The following is a 25611-nucleotide window of genomic DNA, read 5'->3' on the forward strand; positions in this document are numbered from 1 at the left end:
GGACTCTAGTATTGCGGGAAAAGCTCTTGACCTTTTTTTCCCTGCTAACTTTGTGACATCAGATTTATCCATATCAGATGAGGAGACTTGAATACCGGGCATTTTGGTCCAATCTCTCAGCTAATATGCAGCAAAGATTAGGCCAACTCTGTTTGATGCAACCCCCTTCCCTCATTTCAATATGAAAACTTTCCAAACATAGAAAAGTAGGAATTTGCAGTGAACACCCTATACCCACCAACTAGATTCTATCATTAATGTTTAACTGTTTTCGATTTACTACATATCCATCTATCCATCCACCAATTCACCTTATTTCCAAGTGAATGTCCAGACTATCCCAAACCAGAAAGCTTTCAGGAAAGGCCTGGATTAATTTTTGGAAAGAGACATACTATTCTACCTCAATGATGCTATAAGTCTCAGTGCTGAGGCTACTTTATGTGATTGCTTAGAGGGTGGTGACCCTCATAGTGAATTAGAGTTTGCAAAATTCTATAATTCTGAAAATTACTGTCAATTATGCGAAGTGACAATCATTACCAACCAAGATAAAAAAAAAAAAAACATAAAAGAAGAGGTGGGCATTGTGACACAGACCTATTAGCTGAGGAAGGAGGATTGCAAATTCAAGGGCAGTCTTGGGAATTTATAAAAACTCTACCTCAAGACAGAATAAAAAGGGATGAGGATGTTGTTCTGTGGTAGAGCAATTACCTAGCGTGCTTGAAGGCCTTAGGTTAATTCCTAGTACTACATACAAACACACAAGTTAGGAGAAAGCCTCTGTTAATACAATTTCAAAATTTGCAGAAAGCCCCTATTTTTCAAATACAATTTCAAAGTTTAGAGAAAGCCCCCCCCCCAATGCAATTTCAAAGTTTAGTTCCACGTTTTATATTCTAGATAAAATCCTGGCTCTCCAAGGTTATTTATTGGGATGATGACAGTTTCTTGTCTGAAGACCCCATCATAGCTGTAATTTTACCTTCCTAGAAGAGAATTTCTCGGACACCCTGAGTGTGAGAAGAATATGAAGCCCACACAAGCCTTTTATTTTCTTAAAATCAAACAAATAAAAATCACCAAAGGACCTTAGGCTACCCTACAGGAACACTCTTAATAGGAGAGGCCTATGTCACTGTCCCCGAGAGTAATGCACCGGAGCTCGTGCTCAGACAGAGCAGGGTTGAGCGCGGCAGGGCCCAAGTGAAGGAAGACTGCGGAGCCTCAGGGCCCAGGCGAAGGAGGAGGCCAGACTTGCGCCGCACCCGCGCGCGTAGCTTGCGCCGCCTCCGGCACAGCGGCAGGGCGGCAGGCCGCGCCGGCTCCTGCAGCCCCGCCGCCGGGGAGGGGTTTCCCGGGACGGGCCGGCCCCTTTCATCCAGGAAGTGAAAGCGACGTCGGGGTCAATGAAAACAAACGGGGAACCCGGGGGAAGGAAGGCGGGCGAGGAGGAGGAAGCGCGGAAGAGAGCCACCGGGCCGCGGAAGTGCGAGCGGGAGGGCGGCTGCGGTCGCCTTTTAACCGTTGTCACGGTCGCCGCCGCCGAGGCTCGCCCGGGATGTCTGAGCGCGCGACTCGCGGCCCCGGAGCACCACGCGGCACCCGCCGTCCTGGCCTCTAAGCCGCCACGTCCCGGCGGCGCGCGCGGGCTGAGGGCGGCTTAGGACCCGCGGGAGCTGGGGAGGGGGCCGGGGCGCCCGGGAGGGGCTGCCGGGAGGGGCTGCCCCAGACCCGGTGCCTACCCCCACCTGCGCGGCCGGCGCCTGGCCAGGAGGATGCGCGGCGCCGGGATCTGAAGCATGGAGGGGGTTCTGTACAAGTGGACCAACTATCTCACAGGTATCGGGGCTCCCATGGTCCAGGGTCAGAGGGAAAGGCGGAAGGGTTGGGCAGGCTTAGGCTGTGGAGATGGTGGGTCAGGGGCCCCCTCTCTGCCTGGAGGGTGGTGACCCTCATAGCGAATTCAAAGCTTAATCCCCCTCTGGGTCCCTCGTGGAGTCTATCTGGCCTCTGCCGAGGAGAGTTCGAGACTGCGCACCTTCCTGAGGATGGGACTTGCAGGAGACCACTTCTTTGCTGTGTGTAGTAATAGTTCTGATTGCCCCCTGTAGCCTCCGGAACTATTCCCAGTCACCCCCACGTGTGTTGCATTCTCAGCCCGTGTTCACACTTAATAGTCAGTGTTTTGTTAATAACTGAGTTGTCCGGGGTATTGGACAGGATTGGACTCTTAGGATCAAGATTTAATTTTAAGAGATGTTTTCAATATTCCTTTTAACCACCTGAACAACACTATTGATTTTAGACGTTCACTTGTTGAACTTAGCAAGCATGGTTTTGGAATCTGTCCCCAGGTGTTTTTCTTTTAAGGGTTGGTTTTCAACGAAGTTTCCGAACGTTTGGGAATTCAGGTAACTGAGAAATAGTGCAAGAAAGTGCAATACACGGAAATGAAGCAGGCTTATCAGATTCATCCATGAGATGGGTTGGAAGGAAGAACTACAGACTGTTAGTAGCTTCGGTGGAAAGGGCCACTTTCCATGATAATGAAGGCTATTAAAAGCTCTTAAGTCTGAATTGTGCAGTCTCTACTATCAGTCAGCGCTAAATTAGGCAAATGGTTTGTTCTCTCAGGATCTCAGTCTTTTTGTTAGGCCTGGATGATCAACAACTGGAAGTGTCTTCCTACTCCTGAGTTCTGTTATCTCACCAAATAAGAGGAAGGGGAATGTATTTAAAACATTAGAATAGTAAACAGATTTCTTGGTTAAACATAATGGCAAATATTGACTTGCTGCCCACTTACTCTGCCAAAGATATTGAACCCTTTAGTGATTATATGCTGTACTCAACTTGTGTTCACTGGACTTTGTGCAAAATCTGCATATACACACTATAAGGCATAGGTACTGAGCCATAGTTCTTGATTTTTGGTTAATTAGAACCTTAAAGCCAGATATACAGTAGTAGATACTTTTGAATCACTGATGTTTTATTTTGTTCAAAATAAAAATTTATTTCCTTAACTATCATATTTTAACAGGAAACATTTTAAAAAATAAGGCACATTTAAAAACATTAAATTAAAAAACTTTTTGGTGATGCTGAGAAGTGAACTCAGGGCCTTCCACATGCTAAGCAAGTGTTTTACCACTGAGCTACACCCCTGACCCCAAGACAAATATTTTTTATTAAGTATTTTCATTTGGGTGGTTGTGAGAAGCACAGTTAGTGTTTGGTTGAGGTATCCACATTAATGGTGAGTCGGTAGCTTCTATGCTTTGAGATGCAGGTGATTGCCTCATTGCAAATATTTGTAAGCACTGTGTCCTGGGAGTTCATGCCAGATGAACCATTTCTGAGTAGCCCAGAGCAATGGCAGTTACCAAGATGAGTCATAATTTAAGGTGAGGTTTCACTTAGAGTGAAATGTGGTCTTGGCAGTTTCCTCATTTCCTTTGGTACTGAGTACCAGCTGTGTCTTAGGTTTTAGTCTTTGCAGAACATTTTAGGTAACTTCTAGTAAGCTATGTAGAGTTTGCTGAAATGAAATCTTTGGTTTGGAAGGATTCCATTTTTAAAATTTAAATCTGGCTCCCCCACATGCTGATTATTAATTAGTTCATCTTGGTTCTGTAGGACAAGCAGCTGTCCATGCTAAGTGGTTTTTAAGGACCTCCTGTGTCCTTAAAATTTTAAATTAGTATAATTTGGGAATCATTTGTAGAATAAGAGTTTTGGTAACTTTTGGTAGTTTGATATAAAAATATGTGTTTTGTTTTGTTTTTTAAAGAGGAATTTTTAAAAGGGAGTAATGTGTGGATCTTTTCCACAGGTACAGTCCTATATTGTGTAAATGTTTATACAACAGGTTGGATTGTTAAATATTTCTTCAAAAAAGGTATATAGTGATTATTAACAGACTTGGTTAGAATAATATACTCAACCATGGTCACCATTTGTGTTCCTACAAATTCAAAATGAATCATTTTACTAAAAGAAAAAAAAACTTTTTTTGTGTGTGTGTGTATATGTGTGTTACTAGGGCTCAAACCCAGGGCTTTTGGTAAACATACTGGACAAACACTGTACCCCTGAGCTATATCTCCAGCCCATTTTGCTTTATTTAGAGACAAGGTCTTAATAAGTTGCCTAGGCTGGCCTTGAATTTGCAGGCCTCCTTCTTCAGCCTCCTGAGTTGCTGGCATTACAGAAGTGTACCACAGTGCCTGGCTTCAATATTTGTTTTAAATAGATATTGAATTGCAATAATCCACATTTGCAGAATCATACTTTGTCCTATAGGTACACTGGATCTATGGTGGAGGAATGTACTTTCATACTCTGCTTATAATTTGCTCACCAAGGTGAATTACTATTTGGAAATATGTTTTCATCATTTCTATACATGTTCAATACTTATGAATAATAATATTTAATGTCTGTTTTTTTGTGGATCATAGCAAGATCTCACATTTATGGTGTTCATTCATTTGTTTTTTTTCTGTCACTTGAGAAATATATTTTTTAAACACCTGTTACGCCAGGCACCAACCACCATTCTAATTGCTGGGAATGCAGTGATGAACATGATAAAGTCCATGTATTCAAAAGAACTTTCTAATTTGGCAGGCCGCATTAGGGTATATAGCATTCTTAAAGATGGGTTTTCCAAGCCAGGTGTGGTGGCGCACTCCTATAATTCTGGTAGCTCAGGAGGCTGAAATAGGAGGATTGCAAGTTCAAGGCCAGCCTCAGCAATTTACTGAGGCCCTAAGCAACTTAGTGAGACTGTCTCAACATAAAAAAATCAAAAGGGCTGTGAATATAGCTCAGTGGTAAACCATCCCTGGGTTAAAATCCCCAGTGCCAAAAAAAGCAACAGCAAATAATATTTTCCAGGCATCTAAGGCTGCTTGATTTACTTATTTTGGACATTTATCTTTCTGAACTGTATTATAGCATTTTCTACTTTCTTATAAACATTTTTTTTTGACTTCTCTCTCTTTTTTTTTTTTTTTTGGTGTTGGGGATTGAACTCAGGGCTACTCAACCACTGAGCCACATCCTCAGCCCAATTTTGTATTTTATTTAGAGACAGGATCTTACTGAGTTGCTTAGTGCCTCACTTTTGCTGAGGCTGGCTTTGAACTCATGATCCTCCGTATTAGCCTCCCAAGCCACTGGGATTACAGGCATGTGCCACCAAAAATTTAACTTTTTTAATGATGACTCGGTGCTGTCATTTCAAAAGTGTTATAGGTAAAGCCTTTTAGGGAAGAAAGTCCTGGGTTTGTAAAGCAAGGTTTAAGAATATTTCACCTGTCTGCCCTTTTTTGGTACTATCTGGCCTTGGAAAAGCTGAATTGATTTAGCATATAACTGGTTATAGCTAAATCTAGCAGGATTTGAACCCCAGTGGTTTGAAAGGTGGTACATTTTAGCCTAGAATACCTGTGCCAAATTGTGAATTAATAGTTACAGAAAGAACAAGGACAGTCACACTGCCTCCAGCATGGTCACCATGTTGTTAGTGAACTGTTGTAAATTAGTAGCATGCTTGATAAGATTCCAGGGAACATGGAGTTTGGTTTGCAAGAGGAGTGGGAGTTGGGCACCAAGGAAAACCATCTTCCTACTTACCAGGTTTGCTTTAGAGCCAAGTCTGTAGCAGATCAGAGGAAGGAAGGGAGGTCATGGGGAATATATGTTCTTACATAGGTTATAGAGTCTCTGTAAAGATTGGAATTCACTTAGCTCTTATATGGTGTTTAAGGGAGTTTGCTTAGGCAATGTATTTTCTAAGAGAAGGGAAGGCCACTGTAGAATTAGAGGGTTAGGTCGCAGCTGAGGGGTCATCTTGTGCAACCTACTTGTTTTGGAGACTGGGTACTTTAGAGATTTATTGAAATGAAAAGATTTGTCCCTGGTTATTCAAAAAGAATGATTGTAGAACTGAGTCTAAAACCCCTGTTTTCTGTTACTGTTCCAGTTTGAGCATTGATAACCTGAAATCTAAAATGCTGCAAAATCTAAAATTTTTTGAGTTCTGACATATTACAAATAGGAAATTCCACATATTACTTCATATGATGAATCACAGAACCAGAAATATTGTATAAAATTACCTTCAGGCTATGTGTATAAGGTGTACATGAAACAATGAGTTTTATATTTAGACTTGGGGCCCATTCCCAAAGTATCTCATTATGTATATGCAAATATTCCAAAGTCTGAATCCCAAACACTTCTGGTCCATTTTGGATAAGGGATACTCAGTCTGTACTCATGAAAAGGAGCAATTATGTTGTACCTTGTGTAGGGCTATTATTGAAGATGATTCCAGGGAACCATTTCTCTAGCAAGGACATTTTGGGCAAGTGTTGACCATTAAAATTTTTATTGTCAGATGTTTCTTGAGAGCCAAGAAATCATGTATATGGCAGGGCTTGAAATCACAGTTTTCTATGGGATAAAAGTAAATTCTTATTAACCTTTGTTATTTATGATCTTTTTAGGTTGGCAACCTCGCTGGTTTGTTTTAGATAATGGCATCCTATCCTACTATGATTCACAGGATGATGTTTGCAAAGGGAGCAAAGGAAGTATAAAGATGGCAGTTTGTGAAATTAAAGGTGAGTAATTAGGAATTTGAGGTTAGGTAATAAAGGTTCTATAGCATGCTCCAAATGAGGACAAAAGCATTTCCAATTATGTAGCAATTTTTTAGTGCTATTAATTTCTTTAGCAGTCAGGAGTGGCATATAGCATTGGTTTTGATAATTCTCCCTTTATAAATGTACTGTGAATTGAAATTCAGAGTAACTGTGCTACTTTTCCAGTTTGACTGTTGCAGTTTTTTGCTGGATGCCACTTTTTTGCCATGATGCCTCCATGTACATTCTATTTAATTCTTATAGAAAGGTATTGTAAAGATTAAAAGTTGAGCTCTGAAGATGACCATGCCAACTCTGATGGGTATTGATAAAGTCAGAGGCATAAGCTTTGATTATCTGCTGAACTGGAGATAAGTTCTAGATGATAGAGATGATTTCCTTCCCTTCCAAAGGGGGAAGAATAAAGCACTAGGTCATGCTGTAATTTTCCAGAATGTTTCATGGATCATTGATTCATTTATATTTGTGGTTGGGGTGGTTGGTGTGGGGATAGGCACTATGAAATCAGACAAAATTATAATGAAAAGTCTTGAATTCCAGAGTGAATTGAGGACAAACTAGAGCATTAGAAGAGTGTGTGTTAAATTCTCTCTAGGCTTTTCTCATCCCCCTTCTGTAGCCTGAATACTTGTCCTTTGTAAAGAATAGTTCTTTGGAAATGGTGAGCTCTTGCTCATAGCTGCCAGGTACTCCAGAGTTGCTTTACCTCTCTACATTTTCTTAGATTCAACCAGAGTAGCAGCTAATGCATTGTGTTACTTTTTCCAGGGCTAGATTGCTACTTCTGTGTGATTTTTCTAGTAATTCTTAGTTAGATTTACCCAAGGAGACTAAGGGTATTTTTCTTCTTTGGATGCACATTCTTTATCTACAACTTCTGTTTCCTCACCTTCATCTCAGAGTTACTAGTAGGTTCTTTCATTATCCATATTCTCAAAGAGGAGACGGTGATGTCTTCTGGGGAGCTTTCACCAAACTGCATGTGCCCAGTGATTGTATCATGTCTGCTTTAGTTGATTGTTATTACAGTTTTAATGGAAGAGAGTCTTGGCTACATGAATAGAGATAGAAGCACTTCAGCCTGGTGTTTTTTATTACATGCATGTTTCTAACAAATATACTGAAACATATACCCAAAAAAGTGTTGGCTTTCCATATATTCATTTTAGTGTCTGTAATTATTTTCAACTATATTATCACCACCTATAACATTTTAAAAGTGTTTTCTTGAAATTGCCTTATGAGCCAGTTTATAAATGCACAAGAAGAACACATCCAGAACATGAGTTTTTATTTAAAAAAATGTTTGTTTATCTCATTCCTGACAATCCCAGATGAGGTCTGGTCATAAATCAAAACTACAAAGTTAGAAGCTTTGCCATCTTTGAAAATATTTAAATGACAGCTGTGGAATTCTTATTCCAAAACAGTTTCAAACCATGGCAACATCTTTTTTGTTGTCATTGTTGGTTTAATCATTTTTATTAAAGAATAACAAACTCATAGAAAAGATCATAAATGTTAAAAAAAAAGTTCAGACGTTAAAAGTGAAAGAATCTGTGTAGCCACCACAGATCAAGAATTAGGTTATCACCAGACACTCAGAAATCTGCTGTGGGGGTCCGCTTAGCCACTTATCCCCTAAAATGTCATCAGTCATCTAGCCTTTATCCCTGTTATAACTAGAGCAGTTCAGTATTTTCTTTTGTGTCTGGTTTCCTTTTACTCAGCATTATTTTTGTGAAATCCAACCATATTCTACTTCATGGTGGTTCAGTCATTGTTATGTAGTATTCCTGTGTGTGAATAGTCCATAACTTTTGGGTTATTTCCACTTTGAGACTATAATGAGTAAAGCTATCATGAACATTTTTTTAATTAAAAAAGTTTTTCCTGTGGTATAATAAATATAAAATAAAGTTTATCATCTTAACCATTCTTAATGTATAGTTCAGTAATGTTAACATTTTACACATTTCTTTTATCAAACATAAGTAGGCCTTTATAATTAGTATATGTCTAGTAGAGTGCAATTGCTGAGGCATTGAATATTTTATATATTTAGCTTTAAGAGGTGTTAAAGAAAAACATTCTTGACATTTGTTAAAATAGTATGGCATGCTTTATTTAGGACTGTGGTGATAGATATAGGGAGTGGGTTTTGTAGCAGAGGAAAGAAAATGAGCTCAACTCTGAATACAACAAGGAAAAGTGGGATCTGACAACCCAAATGCAGGACAGGAGAACTGGCAGTTGAAAAGTTACTAAGAAGAGGGCTGGGGATGTGGCTCAAGCGGTAGCGCACTCGCCTGGCATGCGTGCTGCCCGGGTTCGATCCTCAGCACCACATACCAACAAAGATGTTGTGTCCGCCGAGAACTAAAAAAAAATAAATATTAAAAATTCTCTCTCTCTCTCTCTCCTCTCTCACTCTCTCTTTAAAAAAAAAAAAAAAAAGAAAAAAAAGAAAAGTTACTAAGAAGAAACTTCAGGGACACTGGGGATTCTAACTAAACCCACTTAACAGGATTCTTGCAGAGGTAGGTCAGGGTGATCAGTTACTTCCAGCAGGGTGGAAAGGAATAAAGAATTTGTTCATATACAAGGGTAAAGAGATATCCAGGATGGGAGATTCTGACTTGGCAGAGTTCTTGCTGAAACTGTTCTCTATCAGCATGGAGATGGAAGCCCAGTGGAGCTGAGGACTCAAAAGATCCTGACTGAAATTTGGTTAAGGGGAGAATCTTTTTCAGAGATGATTCCAGACTGTTTTCCAAAGTCCTATGAACTTATTGTTATCAACTTATTGATAGAAGGACTTTGAGCATTTCACTTGATCTATGTCTCATCAAAACTTGACATTGCCAATTTTTTAGAATTTTGAATATTTCTATAGGTATACTGGTATCTCTTGGTGACTTTAACTTGTATTTTTTCAGTAACTAATGATGTGGAGTATTTTTTCTTCTTGAATATTAAACAGTCATTTGAATATCCTCTTCTTTTAAAGTCCCTTTTCAACTCTTTGTCCCATTTTCTGAACTTGACTCTCTCTCACATTGATTTATAGGACTTTGTATAATGTAAATGAGTTTTTGTATTACAAGTATCTTCTCTCACTCTGTTTGTATTTTCATTTTGTTATTAGTATCTTTTGATGAACAGAAGTTTTTAATTTCAGCAAAGTCCATTTTGCAAATAATTTTTACTAGAACATTTGATTCCCCTTTTAGGACATCTTCTATGTCACTTTTTTGAAGTTTTCTTGTTCTACCATTTATATTTAGTTCCAAATTAGATATGTAAGGTAAGAATCAAGATTCACTTTATTTCCATATGGATATATCTAACTGAGCACATTTTTGAAAATTGCATTATAGGGATGTCTTTGTCTCTGTGGGTCTTTCTAGGCTGTTTAATTCTATGGGTTTTTTTTTCTTTTCTTTCTATCCTTGTGCCAATAGCACACTGTCTTAATTTCTTTAGCTTTATATTCTTTGTATCCTGTAGTCTTAAGTTTTTTAACTTTTTCCTTGTCAGTATTATCTTGGCTATTGGCCCTTTGCATTCCTTTATACATTTTAGAATCTGCTTGTAAATTTCCATACTGAATTTTGGCTGGAGTGACATTGAATTTATAGGTTAATTTTAGAAGAATTATATTCTTAACAATATTGATTTAGCATGATGTGGCCTTGTATTTAATTAGGTATTTAATTTTCCTCAGTAATGCTTTGTAGTTCTGTCTATAGAGGTCTGATCCATCATTTTTTTCCTTAGGGACTTGATGTATTAGAAGTTTTGTTCTTAAGTTTGTTAACTTCTCAGGTGACAGCTTTGGAGAGGACCATCCTTGATTGGATGCATAGGTTCTGGCATAATTAAAAGTGAGTCATCTTATTTTAGTTTCATCTTGTAGCAACATTATTAGGAATTAGATCATTGAGCTAGGCACATTGATGCACCATTGTAATCTCGCTGACTGGGGAGGCTGAGGCAGGAGGATCACAAGTTTGAGACTACCCTGGGGAGCTTAACAAGATTCTGTCTCAAAATAAAAATTGAAAGGGGTTGGGGGCATGTAGCTTAGTGGTAGAGCATCCCTCGGTTCAATCCCTGGTCACACACACACACCCAAAAAAGAAAAAAAAAAGAAGAAGAAAGAATTCAGAGAATTGTTTTAAGGTAGGCATTGATGCTTTCACCAGCACTAGTGATTAGCAAAAAAGAGTTAATTTTAGAGCTTTGGGTTTTTTGTAGTTTTATCCTGATATAAAATCTTTCCCACTTATCACTGATTGTTATGTGGTTGTAACTTTCAGTATCTACACCTAAGTTTGGCCATATAAGTGCCTTTATGGCACTTATTTGCCATAATGCACTGAGCATCCAGTCAGTTTTCAGTAATTACTTCTCTAAGTTAGGGATTCCGCCAGACTTTCTGGGCCCCTCATAATGTAGCTCCATCAGATTGTCCATTCGTGAATATGAATATTGCATTGCAATACAATACAAGGCTCTCTTGAGGCTTGCTTTCTCATATCCTTAGTACATTCTGTATTTATTTTTTCATTTAAGCCTTTTCTCATGCTGTTTTTCTCCTAAGTAAATCCTGCTGGCATTAGATCTTGATCTGGAAGCCTTTTCTTTTTGATGTTTCTTATAACCTTTCTCTCATAATTACATGTGAAATCTTGCACCACAGAATTCAACATGTAAGTGTTCTGATGGTTTTTGGTGTGTTAGTTTGTTTCCTTGGTTAAATTGTCAGTTCCATATGAGCAATGACTCCATTTTTCTTCCTATCTTCCCCTCGACCAGCACTGTCCAGAGCTGAGTAAGTACTCGTCATTTAATGACATTTAAGTACAGATTTCATCTTACAACAAAGACTTGAGATTGGCTCAGATTTGTTCTTGATTAGCTCTCTTCTGTCAGAATATCAGAAGGGGTGTGTACATAGGAGGGGAAGTGGAGGGAGTAGAAGATGTGAACGTCTTCAAAATTCATGTGCTTTCCAGATGACTGTGATGGGCCTTTCACAGAACTTCTGTTCTAATGGAAGGTATGCTAGTCAGCTTTTTTTTTTTGTTGCTGTAACAAAAGGAGGAAGGATTTACTTTGGCTCACCGTTTCATGGATTTTAGTCCATAATCAGCTGACTCCTATGGTGAGACAGAGCATCATGGTAGAGAGGCTGTGATCGTGCAGAGCTGCTTACCTCATGGTGGCCAGAAAGCAGAGAGAGAGAAAGGAAGGATCTGGGGACAAGATATAGGCCTCAAAGGCACACTCCCAAGGACACCTTAATCCCCTCAACTAGTCTCACCTCCTACAGTTCCCACTTCATTCCAGCAGCCCATTTGAATTATGAATATATCAATGGATTAATCCACTGATGAGGTTAGAGCCCTCATGATCCAATCTTTTCTTAAAGTCCCACCTCTGAACATTGCTGCTTTGGGGGTTTTCTACATCCTTTGAGGGGTGTTCCAGATTCCAACTCTAATAGAAGGTGGCCATAATTATTATTTGTTGCATTCCTTCTATATGTTAGACACTATCCTAGGCTTGGGGGATACCAAACATAGATTCTGCTTTCAAGGAAGTTAGTTACATGTATTTAAGGTGGTATAGGTGGTCCCAAGGGAGTGCCTCACTTCTCAGTAGTTAATCTGTCCATTTTCTCTATTATATGCTGCCATCGCTTTGGCAGATTGCTCTTGGGTCCATGCAAGAAGGGTGGTTTGGAAGGTACCCCTGGGTAGCCCCTGAGACAGTGGTTCTGCCTTCACGGTGAGTCCTGGTTTGTTGGTTTAGGTGTGTGAAGCATCTAATACCATGTAAGAGTGGTGATTTGATTCTCCCCAAATTACTGACATTCTTAACTCTAGTCTCCTTTGTTTATCATCATAGTTCATTCAGCAGACAACACAAGAATGGAATTAATTATTCCAGGAGAGCAGCATTTCTACATGAAGGCGGTAAATGCAGCTGAAAGACAGAGGTGGCTGGTTGCTCTGGGGAGCTCCAAAGCATGTTTGACTGATACTAGGACTAAAAAGGAAAAAGGTAACTATAGTTTTTCCCCTGTGGCAAGAGCATTTTTAAAGACAAAATAAATTGCCCTGTCTACTTATTAGTAATCTGCTGCAAAGAAATAACCAGTAATGTAGAAGACTTACATATATATTTAGATGATCATAGTTAAAAATTTGTAAGCAGTGTAAAGGTATAAATTGAGGGGAATGGTTCAGTAAGTAAACTGGTGCTTCCATTAGTTGATATTTTATGTGGCCAGTAAAATGTTTACAAGAAGTTTTAATGATGTGAGAAAATGCCCAGGGTTAAACAATCATTAATGAAGGGAGGGGCTGGGCTGTAGCTCAGAGGCAGAGTGCTTGCCTAGCATGTGTAAGGCACTGGGTTCTATCCTTAGCACCACATAAAAATAAACAAATAAAATAAAGACATTCTGTGCATCTACGACTATAGAAAATTAAAAATAAATAAATAAAAGCAGGACTCAAAATTAAATATAGTGTCAGTATTCATTGGCTGGTTTAAGAAAGATATATGAGTTGGTTGTTACAAAGTTGTTACTTTGAAAAAAGGAATTTCTGAGGAGACTTACTTTTTACTGTATACCCTTTAGTACCTTTTGACTTATGAAGGTGCGTTGTTAATTCAAAGAGATTAAGTAAATGTCAAAAGCAAAGGAAATGGTATATGGTATTAATTGAACCATATGTGGATATAATTTGAAAATAATGACAGTATTTGTGTTTTCATAGATTGATTTTTCTGTGTTTTCTAAAATTTTTCACTGAGAATATATTGTTTTTATATTTAAAAAACAATATTAAATTAATAAAGACAACTAAATTATGGATATTGAAAAATGGAGGCTGAGGATGGAATTTACATCACTACTCAAATATAGGAAGGAACATCATGGATAAAGTACAACTAAGAAGCTGATAAGAAGGAATCGATATTTTCAATAGCTAATGGATAGAAACAACACATATGTTGACAGTTGAATGGATAAACAAAATGTGGGATACATATACAAGGGAATATTATTTGACCTTAGAAGATTCTGACATTTGTTACAATATGGGTGAACCTTAAAGATATTATGCAAAGTGAAATAAATTCATCACAAAAGATAAATATTGGATGATTCCACATATGAGATACCAAGGATAGTCAGTCTGATTTATGCAGACAGAAAGTAGAATGGTAGTTCCCAGACCTACAGAAAAGAGGGAACAGGGTTAGTGTTTAATGAGTATAAAGTTCTCATTGAGAAAAATGAAAAAACTTCTGGAGACAGATAATGATAGTGTTTGTATGACATTTGAATGTATGTAATACAAGTGAATTGTACATTTAAAAATGGCTACAGTGGCAAATTTTCTGTTATGTATATTTTACCATAATTAAAAAGAAACAAAGGAATGGACGATAATTTGGGGAAGAATTGATTTAGGTTAGATCAAATGTGCAGATAGAGCTGCTTTGGTACATTCTGCAGGAGTAGCTTTGTGACTAGTACCAGAAAGCAATGGCATTGGCCTGGCTTAGAGAGTGTGGAGAAGCTCCAGAATATTTATATATTTTTCTTCCTTTGCAACTTTTACTTCTAATTTAAAACATATTGGCCTGCCAGGTGTGGTGACGCATACTCCCAGTGACTTGGGAGGCTGAGGCAGGAGGATTGCAAGTTGGAGGTCAGCCTCAACAACTTAGTGAGACCCTAAGTGACTTAGCAACGCCATGTCTCAAAAAAGGAGTGGGGATGTGGCTCAGTGGTTAAGCACCCCTTGACCCAGGGTTCAATCCCTGATACCAAAATTTAAAAAAGGAATTAGCTTATGAATGGCTGAGATGGTGGCTGAATAGTTGTTTGTCTGGAGTTAAGGAGAAGTAAGTAAGCTGTTAATGAAAATTCTGAAAACTGTATAATGTGAAATAAAGTGAAAGAATCAGAAAAAAATAAATATTTATATACAGTATTTTTAATTATAGGAAGGTTAAAAACTCCTGTATGCCACACTATATTACAACAAAGAAAATGAAAAGAGAGCTAACATCTATAAAAGTCTATGGGATAATAAAAGATTATTATCTTTAATGTGTAAGAATTTTTTAAAAATTATCAATTTATATATTTTTAAGAGAAAAAGCAAACATCAGAGTTGAAAAAAATGTGCCAAGGACTCCAAAAACTTATTTATAAAAGGAGACATACAGGCATTTTTCAAATGGCAGGGGACAAGTAATGGAGTAGAAGTATCCTGTGTGAAACATCCAGGATCCTCACTTTATATCTATAATTAATCTATGTAAATTTCACAGCAGACATATGACCTTTAGTCCCCCCCCCCCCCCAGTTATCTAAAGAGGTATTTTTTCAGGGTTCTGTTATCCTACTTCTAAGGTCTTATATCTCTTAAACTATAGGACAAAAAGGTATTTTTGGCCTTCCATTCAAATTGATTAAATTTCGTTGTACTGCCCAAGGAATATGAAAATGATCTAATTGATGTTTATATATGTTTCTTTCAGAAATAAGTGAAACCAGTGAATCTCTGAAAACCAAAATGTCTGAACTTCGCCTCTACTGTGACCTCCTAATGCAGCAGGTTCATACAATCCAGGAATTTGTTCATCATGATGAGAATCATTCATCTCCCAGCATAGAGGTATAAGAGAAAGGATCCTCTCGTGTCTGGTTCCACTTTGAACTATGCCTGGGTGTCCTCATCATCCTATAGGATGATAGGGGAGCATTTTCACAGTGAGTTAGTTCCATCTATTCTGGGATCTCTCTGCTATAGACTCTTTGGAAATATTTAGTACCTTCTAGGTTATTTGTCTAGCCAGAGTCAAGCTTGACTCCTTTTCTCTGGGGAATCTGTCTTTGCAACCATTTTGATGATTGGAGGTTGGGATGAGAAGCATTCCGGACAGTGATCTCTTGGCCAAGTGCATGAATTCACTGGACAGCTGTTACTCAGTCTTTCTTTTGATAGTAAGGTCTCAGCTTCAGCTACTGAGAGTTAATATCTTTATGAAATAACTTAAAAAATTCTTTTCAGATCAGTGATAAAGGATTCAAAATCCCGGTTAGTAGTAGGGTTTGGCTAGTAGTAGTTTTGGCTATGAAATAAGGTCACCCATTCTGGTGAAGGGAACTGGTAAGCCCTCTAGTCTCTGGGTGAAAGGTCAACATGCCCTTTGCCTAATGTGGTAGAAGTAGAACAAGAACAAGAAATCTTCCTCCTTCCTGTTGGGGGAAGGGTCTTTGTGAGGAAGGTGAGAGTGGTTCCTCGCTGGTGAATGCTGTTTACCACAAGCTCCCTGAGGCAGGTGTTCTAACACTGCTCCAAAGTTAGTGTCAACGTCAGGGGCCTGGGCTTGTTCTGCCATTCTTGTATTGGATTTTCTCCTCCTGCCTTAGGTTTCAGGTGACTACTAGGGTCACAGAGAGGCCAGGGGTAGAGAGACCTTCTCAACTTACTGTTCTTGTTTTTAATCATGGAGCAAAAATCCTAGAAATTCCCTAGCTGACTTCTCATCTTTTTTGTCTGGCTCAAAAGAAACTAGGGGGAGTGTGAGGAATGAGTATTTGGCAAAGAATAGCCAAGATGGGCTTAAGTGAGTGTGCAGTCATCCCCCAAGGCTAGGCCCCCTTATCACCCTGAACAAAATTAGGATTTTTATTCTACCAAGGGAGAAGTAGACGGGGTGAAGGAAGGATAGACCAGAATTGTGCTGCTACTAAGTAACTCCCAAGAATGTTCCACTGCTATGACACCTTCAAAATTCTAATAGAGAATTGAAAAATCACATTTCAGTTAAGGTTTCTCCAAGATAAATTTTTTATACACAGGTTTTCAGTATGCTATTTGGTTTAAATGCAAAGTTTATTTTCTTGGAATCTAACTTCATACATTGTTTACCTAAAAAGCAGACATTTCATATTTATGCATTGCTTTAATGTTGTCAGGTAGTGTATTTTAAGTAATTCCTAAATTATTAAGTCATACCCTAATCATGGGTCCACTGGAAATGATGTTTCATCACTTGATTATAAGGATGTGTATGATCCCACGTAGCTGTGTGTGAGTCTGCTCAAGTCCTTACGTGTAATCTTTCAGAACATGAACGAAGCCTCTTCTCTGCTTAGTGCCACGTGTAATACATTCATCACAACGCTTGAGGAGTGTGTGAAGATAGCGAATGCCAAGTTTAAACCCGAGATGTTTCAACTGCCCCATCCAGATCCCTTGGTTTCTCCTGTGTCGCCTTCTCCTGTTCAAATGGTTTGAATTTCTTGCTTTTCTTCTAGTGATATTGATTCTGGGTTTTCTTTTGTTTTTAATTTTAAGGGTCGGGAGGCAACAGGCAATGGAGAAGAAACAGTTGAATGATTGAATTTTTTTGTTTATCCTCTATTTTGCATTGGACCTCTCTGCTAAGGAGCTAAGCATGAGTATAGATCTACTCTCTCCCTGGAAGGGGCTGCACAGGCCTGCCCCTGAGCTGCTGCCCCCAGGAAAACATTGTAATGCACTATATGTGCTGGGACTCAGAAAGGGTTGTGAGCACACTTGCTTTATAGTGGGGCAATGTTTCCCTCCTAATGAGATGCAATGAAGCATGTCTTTAGAAGATTGGAAGGGACTTGAAACATGTTCCAGTGGGAACAGCATTCTGTAATCGGCATTAGTTTTGAACCCCCCAAGTAGGCAAGTCATTTAATCTCTCTGGTCCTCAGTTTCTTCATTTGTACCGTAGAGTGTCTTCTCTATCAGAGGGCTGTTGTGAAGGATCAGACCTGTTAATGCTGCCTGTCCAATGTTGGTTTCTTTCCTCTTGATTACTTGAACAACCAGAGCTCTTTTCTCTGGGGGCGGAGGATTCGTTGTCCTTTTCAGGCTATTGAACTTGCTCTGGCATGCTCTGGGGAACTTGTAGGTGAGATAAAGTTTGATAAGACTAAATTTTTTTCATCAAAGTGTTTTTAGGAGGAAGAATGCTACATAGTATTGTTTTAGCAATTACCAGAAGAGTTATTGGTTAGAAGAATAGGATCCAATTTATTCCTAGGTTCTCTTACCCACCCCAGCAAATTGAATTACATGAGATTTAGTAAAGATTATTCCTAAATTTATTTAGAGCTTTGTTTTCTAATGTCCTCTGAGACAGGTGTACCATGAAGATATATTTTATGGTCAGTTTATTTGGGAAGTTTTGGTGGACTTAGTGAATTAGGTTTTTTCGTCCCAATCTGATAGGAATAGTCTAGCCAGGACTTCTCAGAGCCTCTTTCTATGCTGAAATTTAGTGTGAATTGTTGAGAGAGGTAGTGTGCAGTATTTCTGAAATTTGTCAGTTAATACCCTTTTTGCTTATTTTTTAGTACTCTCATAGGACTATAGTAAATCCTTTTAGAACAATTACAAATATGCTTTTTAGAACAATTGTAAATATGCTAGAAATTGTTAAATAACATGTATTTAGAACATGTAAAAGAAACCAATCTTTTGAGTTGGATGTACAGTGCTCTCTCTCTTCCTGAGGTTGATGCATGAGGGGTACTTGGGTTATTATGTTTTTAAAGGTATACTACATAGAATCAAATGCAATAAAAATACTTCATTGCTACAATTTTTGCATTGAACTCTTTAGGAAATGTCTTTGGAGAAGTCAAATATGTATTTTCTGTATAATAACTGACTATTTTAAATCAAAATATTTAATCAGCAGAAAAGTTACAAAAAATCCAATGAGTTAGGGGCTGGGCATATAGCTCAACTGGTAGAGTGCTTACCTAACATTCACAAGGCTCTAGGTTCAATCTCCAGCACCACCGCCCCCCCCCCCCCCCGCAAAAAAAAAAAAAAGAAAGAAATCCAGTGAGTTAATCTAAGAAATATTAGGTTAGAGGCCACTTAGTTTTCCTAATTATGCCCTTTTGTTTGACACAAAAAAAGCAAGAATTGTGGGTTATGGCAGTTTTTCCAGAGACACAGCTTGGAAATTAAGCTCAGACAGTCTTCAAAGGCAAAAAACCAATTTTTTAATGAGTTATTTATTTATATGAAAAACTGTTGTTATTTGTTGTTGTTGTTGTTGTTGTTGTACTGGGGATGATCCCTGGGGCATTTTATCACTAAGCTATATCCTCAGCCCTTTTTATTTTTAATTTTGAGACACAGTCTTGCCAGGTTGGCCTCCAACTTGCACTCCTCCTGCCTCAGCCTCCTGAATATCTGGGATTATAGGTGTGCACTACTGTACTGAATAAACAATTTATTTTTTATATAAAAGTTTGCTTATATTAAAAATGAAGCTGAAATTTTTGAGAGCTCCTAAACTATTTAATCTGATCTTTAAAACTGGTTCATCAAGCTTATTGAATCCATCTTAGAATAAACTTGCATTTAACTTTATTGCAAATCATCATGTTAGGTGCAGACAGTTGTCATTTTGGCAACTGATTGAGTTCTTGTGGTAAGGATATCACCGGATGAAGTAATTCTTAAGGAAGTAATTTCTGTTAAAAGACATGTTAATATCTATCTGTGTCTTAATGACTGTCATATTAGATGTATCTGGACTACAAATTGGGTTGGTCATATCTGATATTTCTACTGGTATTTCTCATCAACTAGTGGCTTTGTTTCAAGTATAGAAGGCATTTGCATAACATAAATGCTAGACCTGTACTTGTGAGATTCTTAACTCCATGTATATAAAGGCAACCACCTTAAACCTTTAGTATAAACTTTGCCTTTCTGCTACCTTGTTAAATGTTGAGATCATCTGTTTTATATGATTGCCGACCTTTATTTTTTGATGGGAGTTTAAGCTTCTAAATTACATTTAGTATTTGTTACATTAAATGCTCAGCTTAATCAGATATTTATGTTTAAAATATGTGGTAGAAACCTTTTTGAGACTTAGGGTTCGTCTGAGTTCTTTAAAGACTTGAATTATTCATGCTATTCTCTATGAAAGCCACACTTTGGAACATCTGTGTGTTAGCTACCTGAATGATAAATGGTAAAGAGAAGCTTTGTTACTATCTATGCCTGCCCTTTAGAGAAAAAGAAAGTGATGTTTATTAGAATACTTTTCTGGCTTGCTGCTTAGTCCTTTATTACAAAAAGTGTGACTTTTGAATTAGTTTTATATACTGTTTTTTAATATTTTTATGCATGTATACATATCATATTCATATTTGTATATATACATATATAAACATATAGTAGTTTTTAGTATTGAGAAAAGAATACAGCATGTTTTGGGTATGTGTTGAGAAATTTTCCAGTCAATGATTATTATTAAGGAGAAAGGTTGACATTGAGCTAATCATGTTTCTTGAGTCTTAAGATAGAGTTTTATTTTTGGCCAGACATCTTTTTCTCTGTATAAATTTATGATAATTGTCATAACAATAGTAAATCAGAGCTGCATTATTCTACTTCACATGTGGATCATGCTAAGTTTTTTTTTTCTTTAATTTCCAGATGAAGCGTTCTGTCAGCCACCCTGGTTCTTGCAGTTCTGAGAGGTAAAATAACCTTTTCTTTTGGCCACATTCTTTCAAACTTATGCCTAGTTAGGAAATTCTTTGGGCCTCTAACAGTGGCGTGGAATGAAAACTCTGCATGGGTAAAGTGTGGTTCTGGTTCACTCCTCACAGTATCAGTGTATATACATTTCTTAGAACTTGATATCAGGTCCTGGTCCCAGTGGAGAATCAGGAAAGAAAAATGGAGTGAATAAATTTACCCAAGGTAAGCACCTTGCCAGCCATTGGAGCTTTTTTAGGTATTGTAAGTGTATCAAATGATGGTTAAGCATACTTAATGTAGTGAGGCTGCACAACTGAGGCTCATTTTATTTTACATCAGCTTTTTGTAGCATCCTATATACATGCTAAGGTATAGTTTTATTAAATGAGAAAGATCTTTCTGAAAAGAGAAATCCACGTGATCTTTTAGTATATATTCCTTTTAACACACTTAAAAATTATACCTTCTAGTTAGATCTTGCCAGTATGCCAGGTTATTAAAGTTTTCTTTCCTTTTCTTTTGTTTTGCTTAGGTAATAGTCTTTTAGATTATAGCGGTTGTCTTATTTGATTCTTTTGGAAGGGGTGAAGTTATAGTTTCATTAGCATCTATTTCTCTATGCTAAATGTTAAGTGCTGAGCACTTACTGTTTTGTCAGTTTTTTTTTTTTCCTCTGACACTTATATTATCGTTGATTGAACCATCATATGCTCAGAGGAAGCCAGAGATGATGTGTATATCCAACCATGTCAGGGAATGAAGAGTTTTACCAACTGAACTTTCTAGAAATATGGAAGCTTAAACAATCATTAACAATTTTTTTAAGTTTATGAAAGAAATGTTTCTAAACTGTACTTTCTCCTTTCTGCCTTATGAAGTAAGATATAAATTATATATCATTTCTCTGATGCATTAAGGTTGTCATTAATTACAGTAATATTTGGCTCACATCCTCTGAGGTACTGTTGGTGGTGGTGATTGGCTTCCATGTTTAATTTTTTTAGACTAAATATTAAAAACTTTTTTTGGCCCTCTTCATCTTCTCTTGCTGCTGTCAGTGAGTTTGCCACCAGCATTTTCCATATACTTCTTTGTCATGTCCTTTATGATCAGATTTGTGCACTTGTAAAACCCATAATTGTTTTCCAAATATTAGTGAACCATCTGATACTGGTACTGCCTTGGTGGACCTTCTCTAGAAGCCATTTCTTCGTTGTACTCCTTTTAAATTCAACCCGAGGCCATTTCTCCAGGTTACCTGAGGCTGGATTTAAGTAGGTTGACTGCTTACAGTTTGACCCCTGAATGAGTAGAATGTTGCTGACTTTGTTGGGCATAAAAGTAGTTCCTCTTTGGATTTAAGAGAAATAATTTAAAATTCCAATTAAGTTATAGTGTTTTCCTTTGTCTAAGGTCTTATAATTCAATTTTTAAAATTTATTTATAGGAGTAGCTACTCTATAAAAGAACCCGTATCTACACTTCACCGACTCTCCCAGCGACGCAGGAGAACCTACTCAGATACAGACTCTTGTAATGATATTCCCCTTGAAGACCCAGATAGTAAGTTAGATGGAGTTTGTCTCTTTCTTTGGCCTTTTTAGCATACTTGTTGTGGACTCTGTGATTTCTGGAAATAAGAATACTGACATTGGAGCATACAGTAACAGCTGCTCATATATCTAGTTACTAACAGTTTTGTTATCAACTAAGAAGTGCTGAGGGTTGCTTTGTAAATATCTATATTCATATATATGTATATGTATATATAAAATATCATAATCTTTTTTATTCCTGCTACATTTGCATTGAAAAAACATTTTAGAAGAAAGCATGAAATATAGGTAGGATTTTTTTGGGGAAAACAAATCAGTTGTTTTTACTTATGTGCCTTGATATGGCTAAGGACAATAATTCTGTCTGGTAGTAGTGGTGAATGATAGTAGCATTTATTCATTATTTTTCTCTTGTATTAAAGAGAGGTTATATTGTGATTTTTAGGAAATTTTTTTGTGATTTGTATGAGAACTTTTACTTTTTGTTTCTGAAGAGAAAAAATCTTTGAAAGTGTATTAGGTTACCTAGTTTGACAGTGCTGACCATGATTTCTAGTGAACACGAATACATCTTCTTATTATATTGCCATGAATAGACTATTACTGTTTAGTCTTTACTATTTCCCAGGAAGCATGGGGTTTAGAAATTACATATAGTTCCCAATTAAGGAGCAGATTGTGCTCCAAAAGTTCATTTGTAAGTCATTTGTTTGGAACACCGATTTTATTTCTCTTAGGAAGTGACACAGTAAATGGTGGTCAGATTTTTTAGATAGCCTAGGACAACCCAGCTAAATCATAGCAAGGCTAGGTAGGACAAAAAACATGTCATTGCATTTCTAGTCTTTGATTATGTAGGACACACTGATTAAGATAGAGCTGATTTACTTAAAAGGAAGTCAAACAAGTTTTGTTGGAGGAGGAGGTAAAGTTCATGCAGATAATGGGATTCTGAATGGGGCTGGTGGCATTTTCAAATATTTAGAAGGTAGTGGCATCTTTCTTTAAAATAGAACTAATAACCTGTTTATTGACATAGAACATATACTTACCATTGTTTTGAATTTAAGTTGGAACATTGGAGATGTGAAAAAAGGAAAAGAGGTGAGGGTAGGGAAGGGGAAGGGAAGAAAACAGTTTTCCTGGCCAGCTGAGCAAGACCTGGTAGAGAAAGGGAAAAGGAGAAGAGGGTTAAACAGGTTATGTGAAAAAGGTGTTTCTGAAGCAGGAATATAGATTCGTATTCCTCTTCTTCTTTATGCCTTTATACACAACTCTTTCAATCCAGAGCTCCTGAGAATATTCAGTGTGCTTGCTGCCTTCTGCTTTTTTTTTTCTAAATGATACTTCTTTTTTCTTTTTAAAGAGCATCTTTTGTGATAAGTTTTTATAAAACTAGCCATTTTTCCTTAGTTCCTTTCTCTCTTAAGACTCTGGGTCCTGATTTTTTAAAAAGATTTAGGTTTATATGCCTTAGTACAGTTAGCATTCCATAATTCAGCTGTTAGGACTACAACAAAACTAATCTCACACATAAACACACAAATATGTATGATTATCTCATTTTTTCAGAACTTCTCTAAATAGACAAAGTCAAAAGTTTCATCCTTAGATTTTTCTGTTTATGCTAAAGTTAGTGTTTCAGTTAGTTGACAAAGCAGAGAATTACCACTCTTTCTTTTAAAGCATATACATTGCATTTGGCAGTCTTCATTGAAAGTCTTTATTCACAAATGTTCTTCTTGTGAGGTACAATTGCTTCTGTTTTTAAATATTTTTTAAATTAGAAAAGTAATAAATGGTCTTGTACATTCAAACAATATGTATAAAATAATCTACTCTGGAGCAGGACTATGCTAGTGTATTCAGTTGTGTCCTTTTGGAGTTTCAGTGGTATTTCTGTGAGGTGCATTCCATGTGGAAAGATGGGTACTTTGCCTAGAAAGTCTCATGAAGAGGAAGACTTTAATTTATCTTAGTTCTCTTACCAGTTGTAGATCTTAGGTAAGACATGTAATCTGCTTTGGATCTTTGATTCTTTGCATAGAAGCAAGGAGGACATAACAGCATAAAAATAGACTGAAAGAGCAATAATTAATTAAGGAAGGTTAAATTCAATTCAGCAAGTATTTATTGACTGCCCATTATGTGCCAACCACAATTTTAGCAATGAACAAATCAAAAATCTCTACTTCAGATAGTTTCATAATTATCTCATGAACTCTGAGGATTCTCCTTATAATTGTCAATAGTAGAAAAGTTAGATTTTTCTTTATTAAACAGACAAAATATTAATAGGAAGCTAAAGGAATTTCATGTCTCAGAACAGGGAATTGAGAATGTTCTTTCATAGAGGTCTGGAGTTAATACTGATAAGAGTTTAACCTTTGAATCAATTTCTTACTAGGACCTGTTCACTGTTCAAGAAATACACTTAATGGAGATTTGGCATCAGCAACCATTCCTGAAGAAAGCAGACTTATGGCCAAAAAAAAATCTGAATTGGAAGATCCTCTTCCATCCTTCTCTTCCTGAGGAAACTGAAGTGTCCAACTTCCTCTAAGTATTGCTATGCAAAAGCTGCTGTTATCAACTTGTTATAGGGAGTAGTTTTTCCCTTTACTTAGTATTTCTCTGCACTTTATAGAATATTGTAAAACAAACAAACAAACAAAAAACAACCCACATACTTTTGAAGTGTATTTTATCTTTATATAGTTTATTTGCAAGAGTATTTTCCTAATAACTTCACAGTATGAATGTGCATCTTTCTTTTTTAAAAAAAAAACACAAATGATGCTGTAACATTTTGACATCCATAAGGACAAATGTAGATATTTTTCTAAAAAACTGTGAGGGACTGACATCTTTGTCAGTGTGTATTGTAGCTTATAAACATGAAATCTTGTAAGGTTTCAGTTTGACAGAAGTGTGATATATGTAAATTGTGCCATGGACCAAAAGGTCACTTTATCCCAGCTTAAAATGAGTTATGATAGCAGCTTGATGGTGATTGTATCAAATTCCTTTAAGAAAAAAGGAACACTTAATATTCTAAATATCTTTAGCCCAAATAACATGACATTTTGAATATTCTTTAAAAACCAGACTGTGCTGTCCTTCATATGTGAAGTTGACACTACTGATTTGTCAATACCAAATGTTGGGTTAAAGTATTTAATTTTATTTATTTATTTTCTTGTTTCCTCAAAGATGATTGTTTTCTAACTTTTGTGACCTACCAAATTTAAGATGTGTATATGTTGTTGTTTATATTGTTCTACAAAAGAGGATGATGTTGTAGTGACTTGGCTCACTTACACTAGAGAAATAAATGACTTTCAATGGAAGAGGATTTTAGTGCTTTTTTCCTGAAGTAGACATTAAGCTGCTGTTATAAGGTATTGTTTGCAGTTCTTTAGAATATCTAGAGACATTTTTAATTTATGACTATTTATACAAAAAAGGAATCCTGTCAAGATGACTGTTCTGTATCACTTGAGAATGGCATTATTTAAAGAGCAGTTAGCATTTGTTTGATAGTGCCTGTCCATATCTATTGTCAGTGTTTGCCTTGTAATCTCTCTCTTTTTTTTTTTTTTTAAATTCACTTTGGGATGATAGTTCTGTCCAAGATTTTAGATGAGCAGCACTTTAAAACAAATTGGCTTGGTGTTTTTAAGTTAATCATGTGTTTAATAAATATGTGGTTTTTGCATTCGAACTCATCATATAATATATTGTATTTTTTACATTCACTGATATTCTGTGTAGTCT

General features: G+C 37.0%; 1 protein-coding gene across 1 annotated transcript; it reads left to right on the forward strand.

Moving 5' to 3' along the window:
* Positions 1–1437: 1437 nt before the first annotated feature.
* On the forward strand, positions 1438–25503 carry Plekha3 (pleckstrin homology domain containing A3). The gene is made up of 8 exons (XM_026392014.2): positions 1438–1845; positions 6525–6641; positions 12600–12755; positions 15258–15394; positions 16853–17017; positions 20231–20274; positions 21726–21841; positions 24242–25503. The coding sequence occupies exons 1-8, from the start codon at positions 1806–1808 to the stop codon at positions 24367–24369; spliced, it is 903 nt and encodes a 300-aa protein (XP_026247799.1). The 5' UTR covers positions 1438–1805; the 3' UTR covers positions 24370–25503.
* Positions 25504–25611: the final 108 nt, after the last annotated feature.

The sequence above is a fragment of the Urocitellus parryii genome, chromosome 1, assembly GCF_045843805.1.
Source record: "Urocitellus parryii isolate mUroPar1 chromosome 1, mUroPar1.hap1, whole genome shotgun sequence".
Classification (NCBI taxonomy): Eukaryota; Metazoa; Chordata; class Mammalia; order Rodentia; family Sciuridae; genus Urocitellus; species Urocitellus parryii.

Coding starts and splice junctions, on each gene's coding strand:
- Plekha3 (XM_026392014.2), top strand. CDS start 1,806: ATGGAGGGGGTTCTGTACAAGTGGACCAACTATCTCACAG. Junction 17,018..20,230: donor CGCCTTCTCCTGTTCAAATG/GTTTGAATTTCT, acceptor TTTAATTTCCAG/ATGAAGCGTTCTGTCAGCCA. Junction 20,275..21,725: donor GGTTCTTGCAGTTCTGAGAG/GTAAAATAACCT, acceptor ATTTATTTATAG/GAGTAGCTACTCTATAAAAG.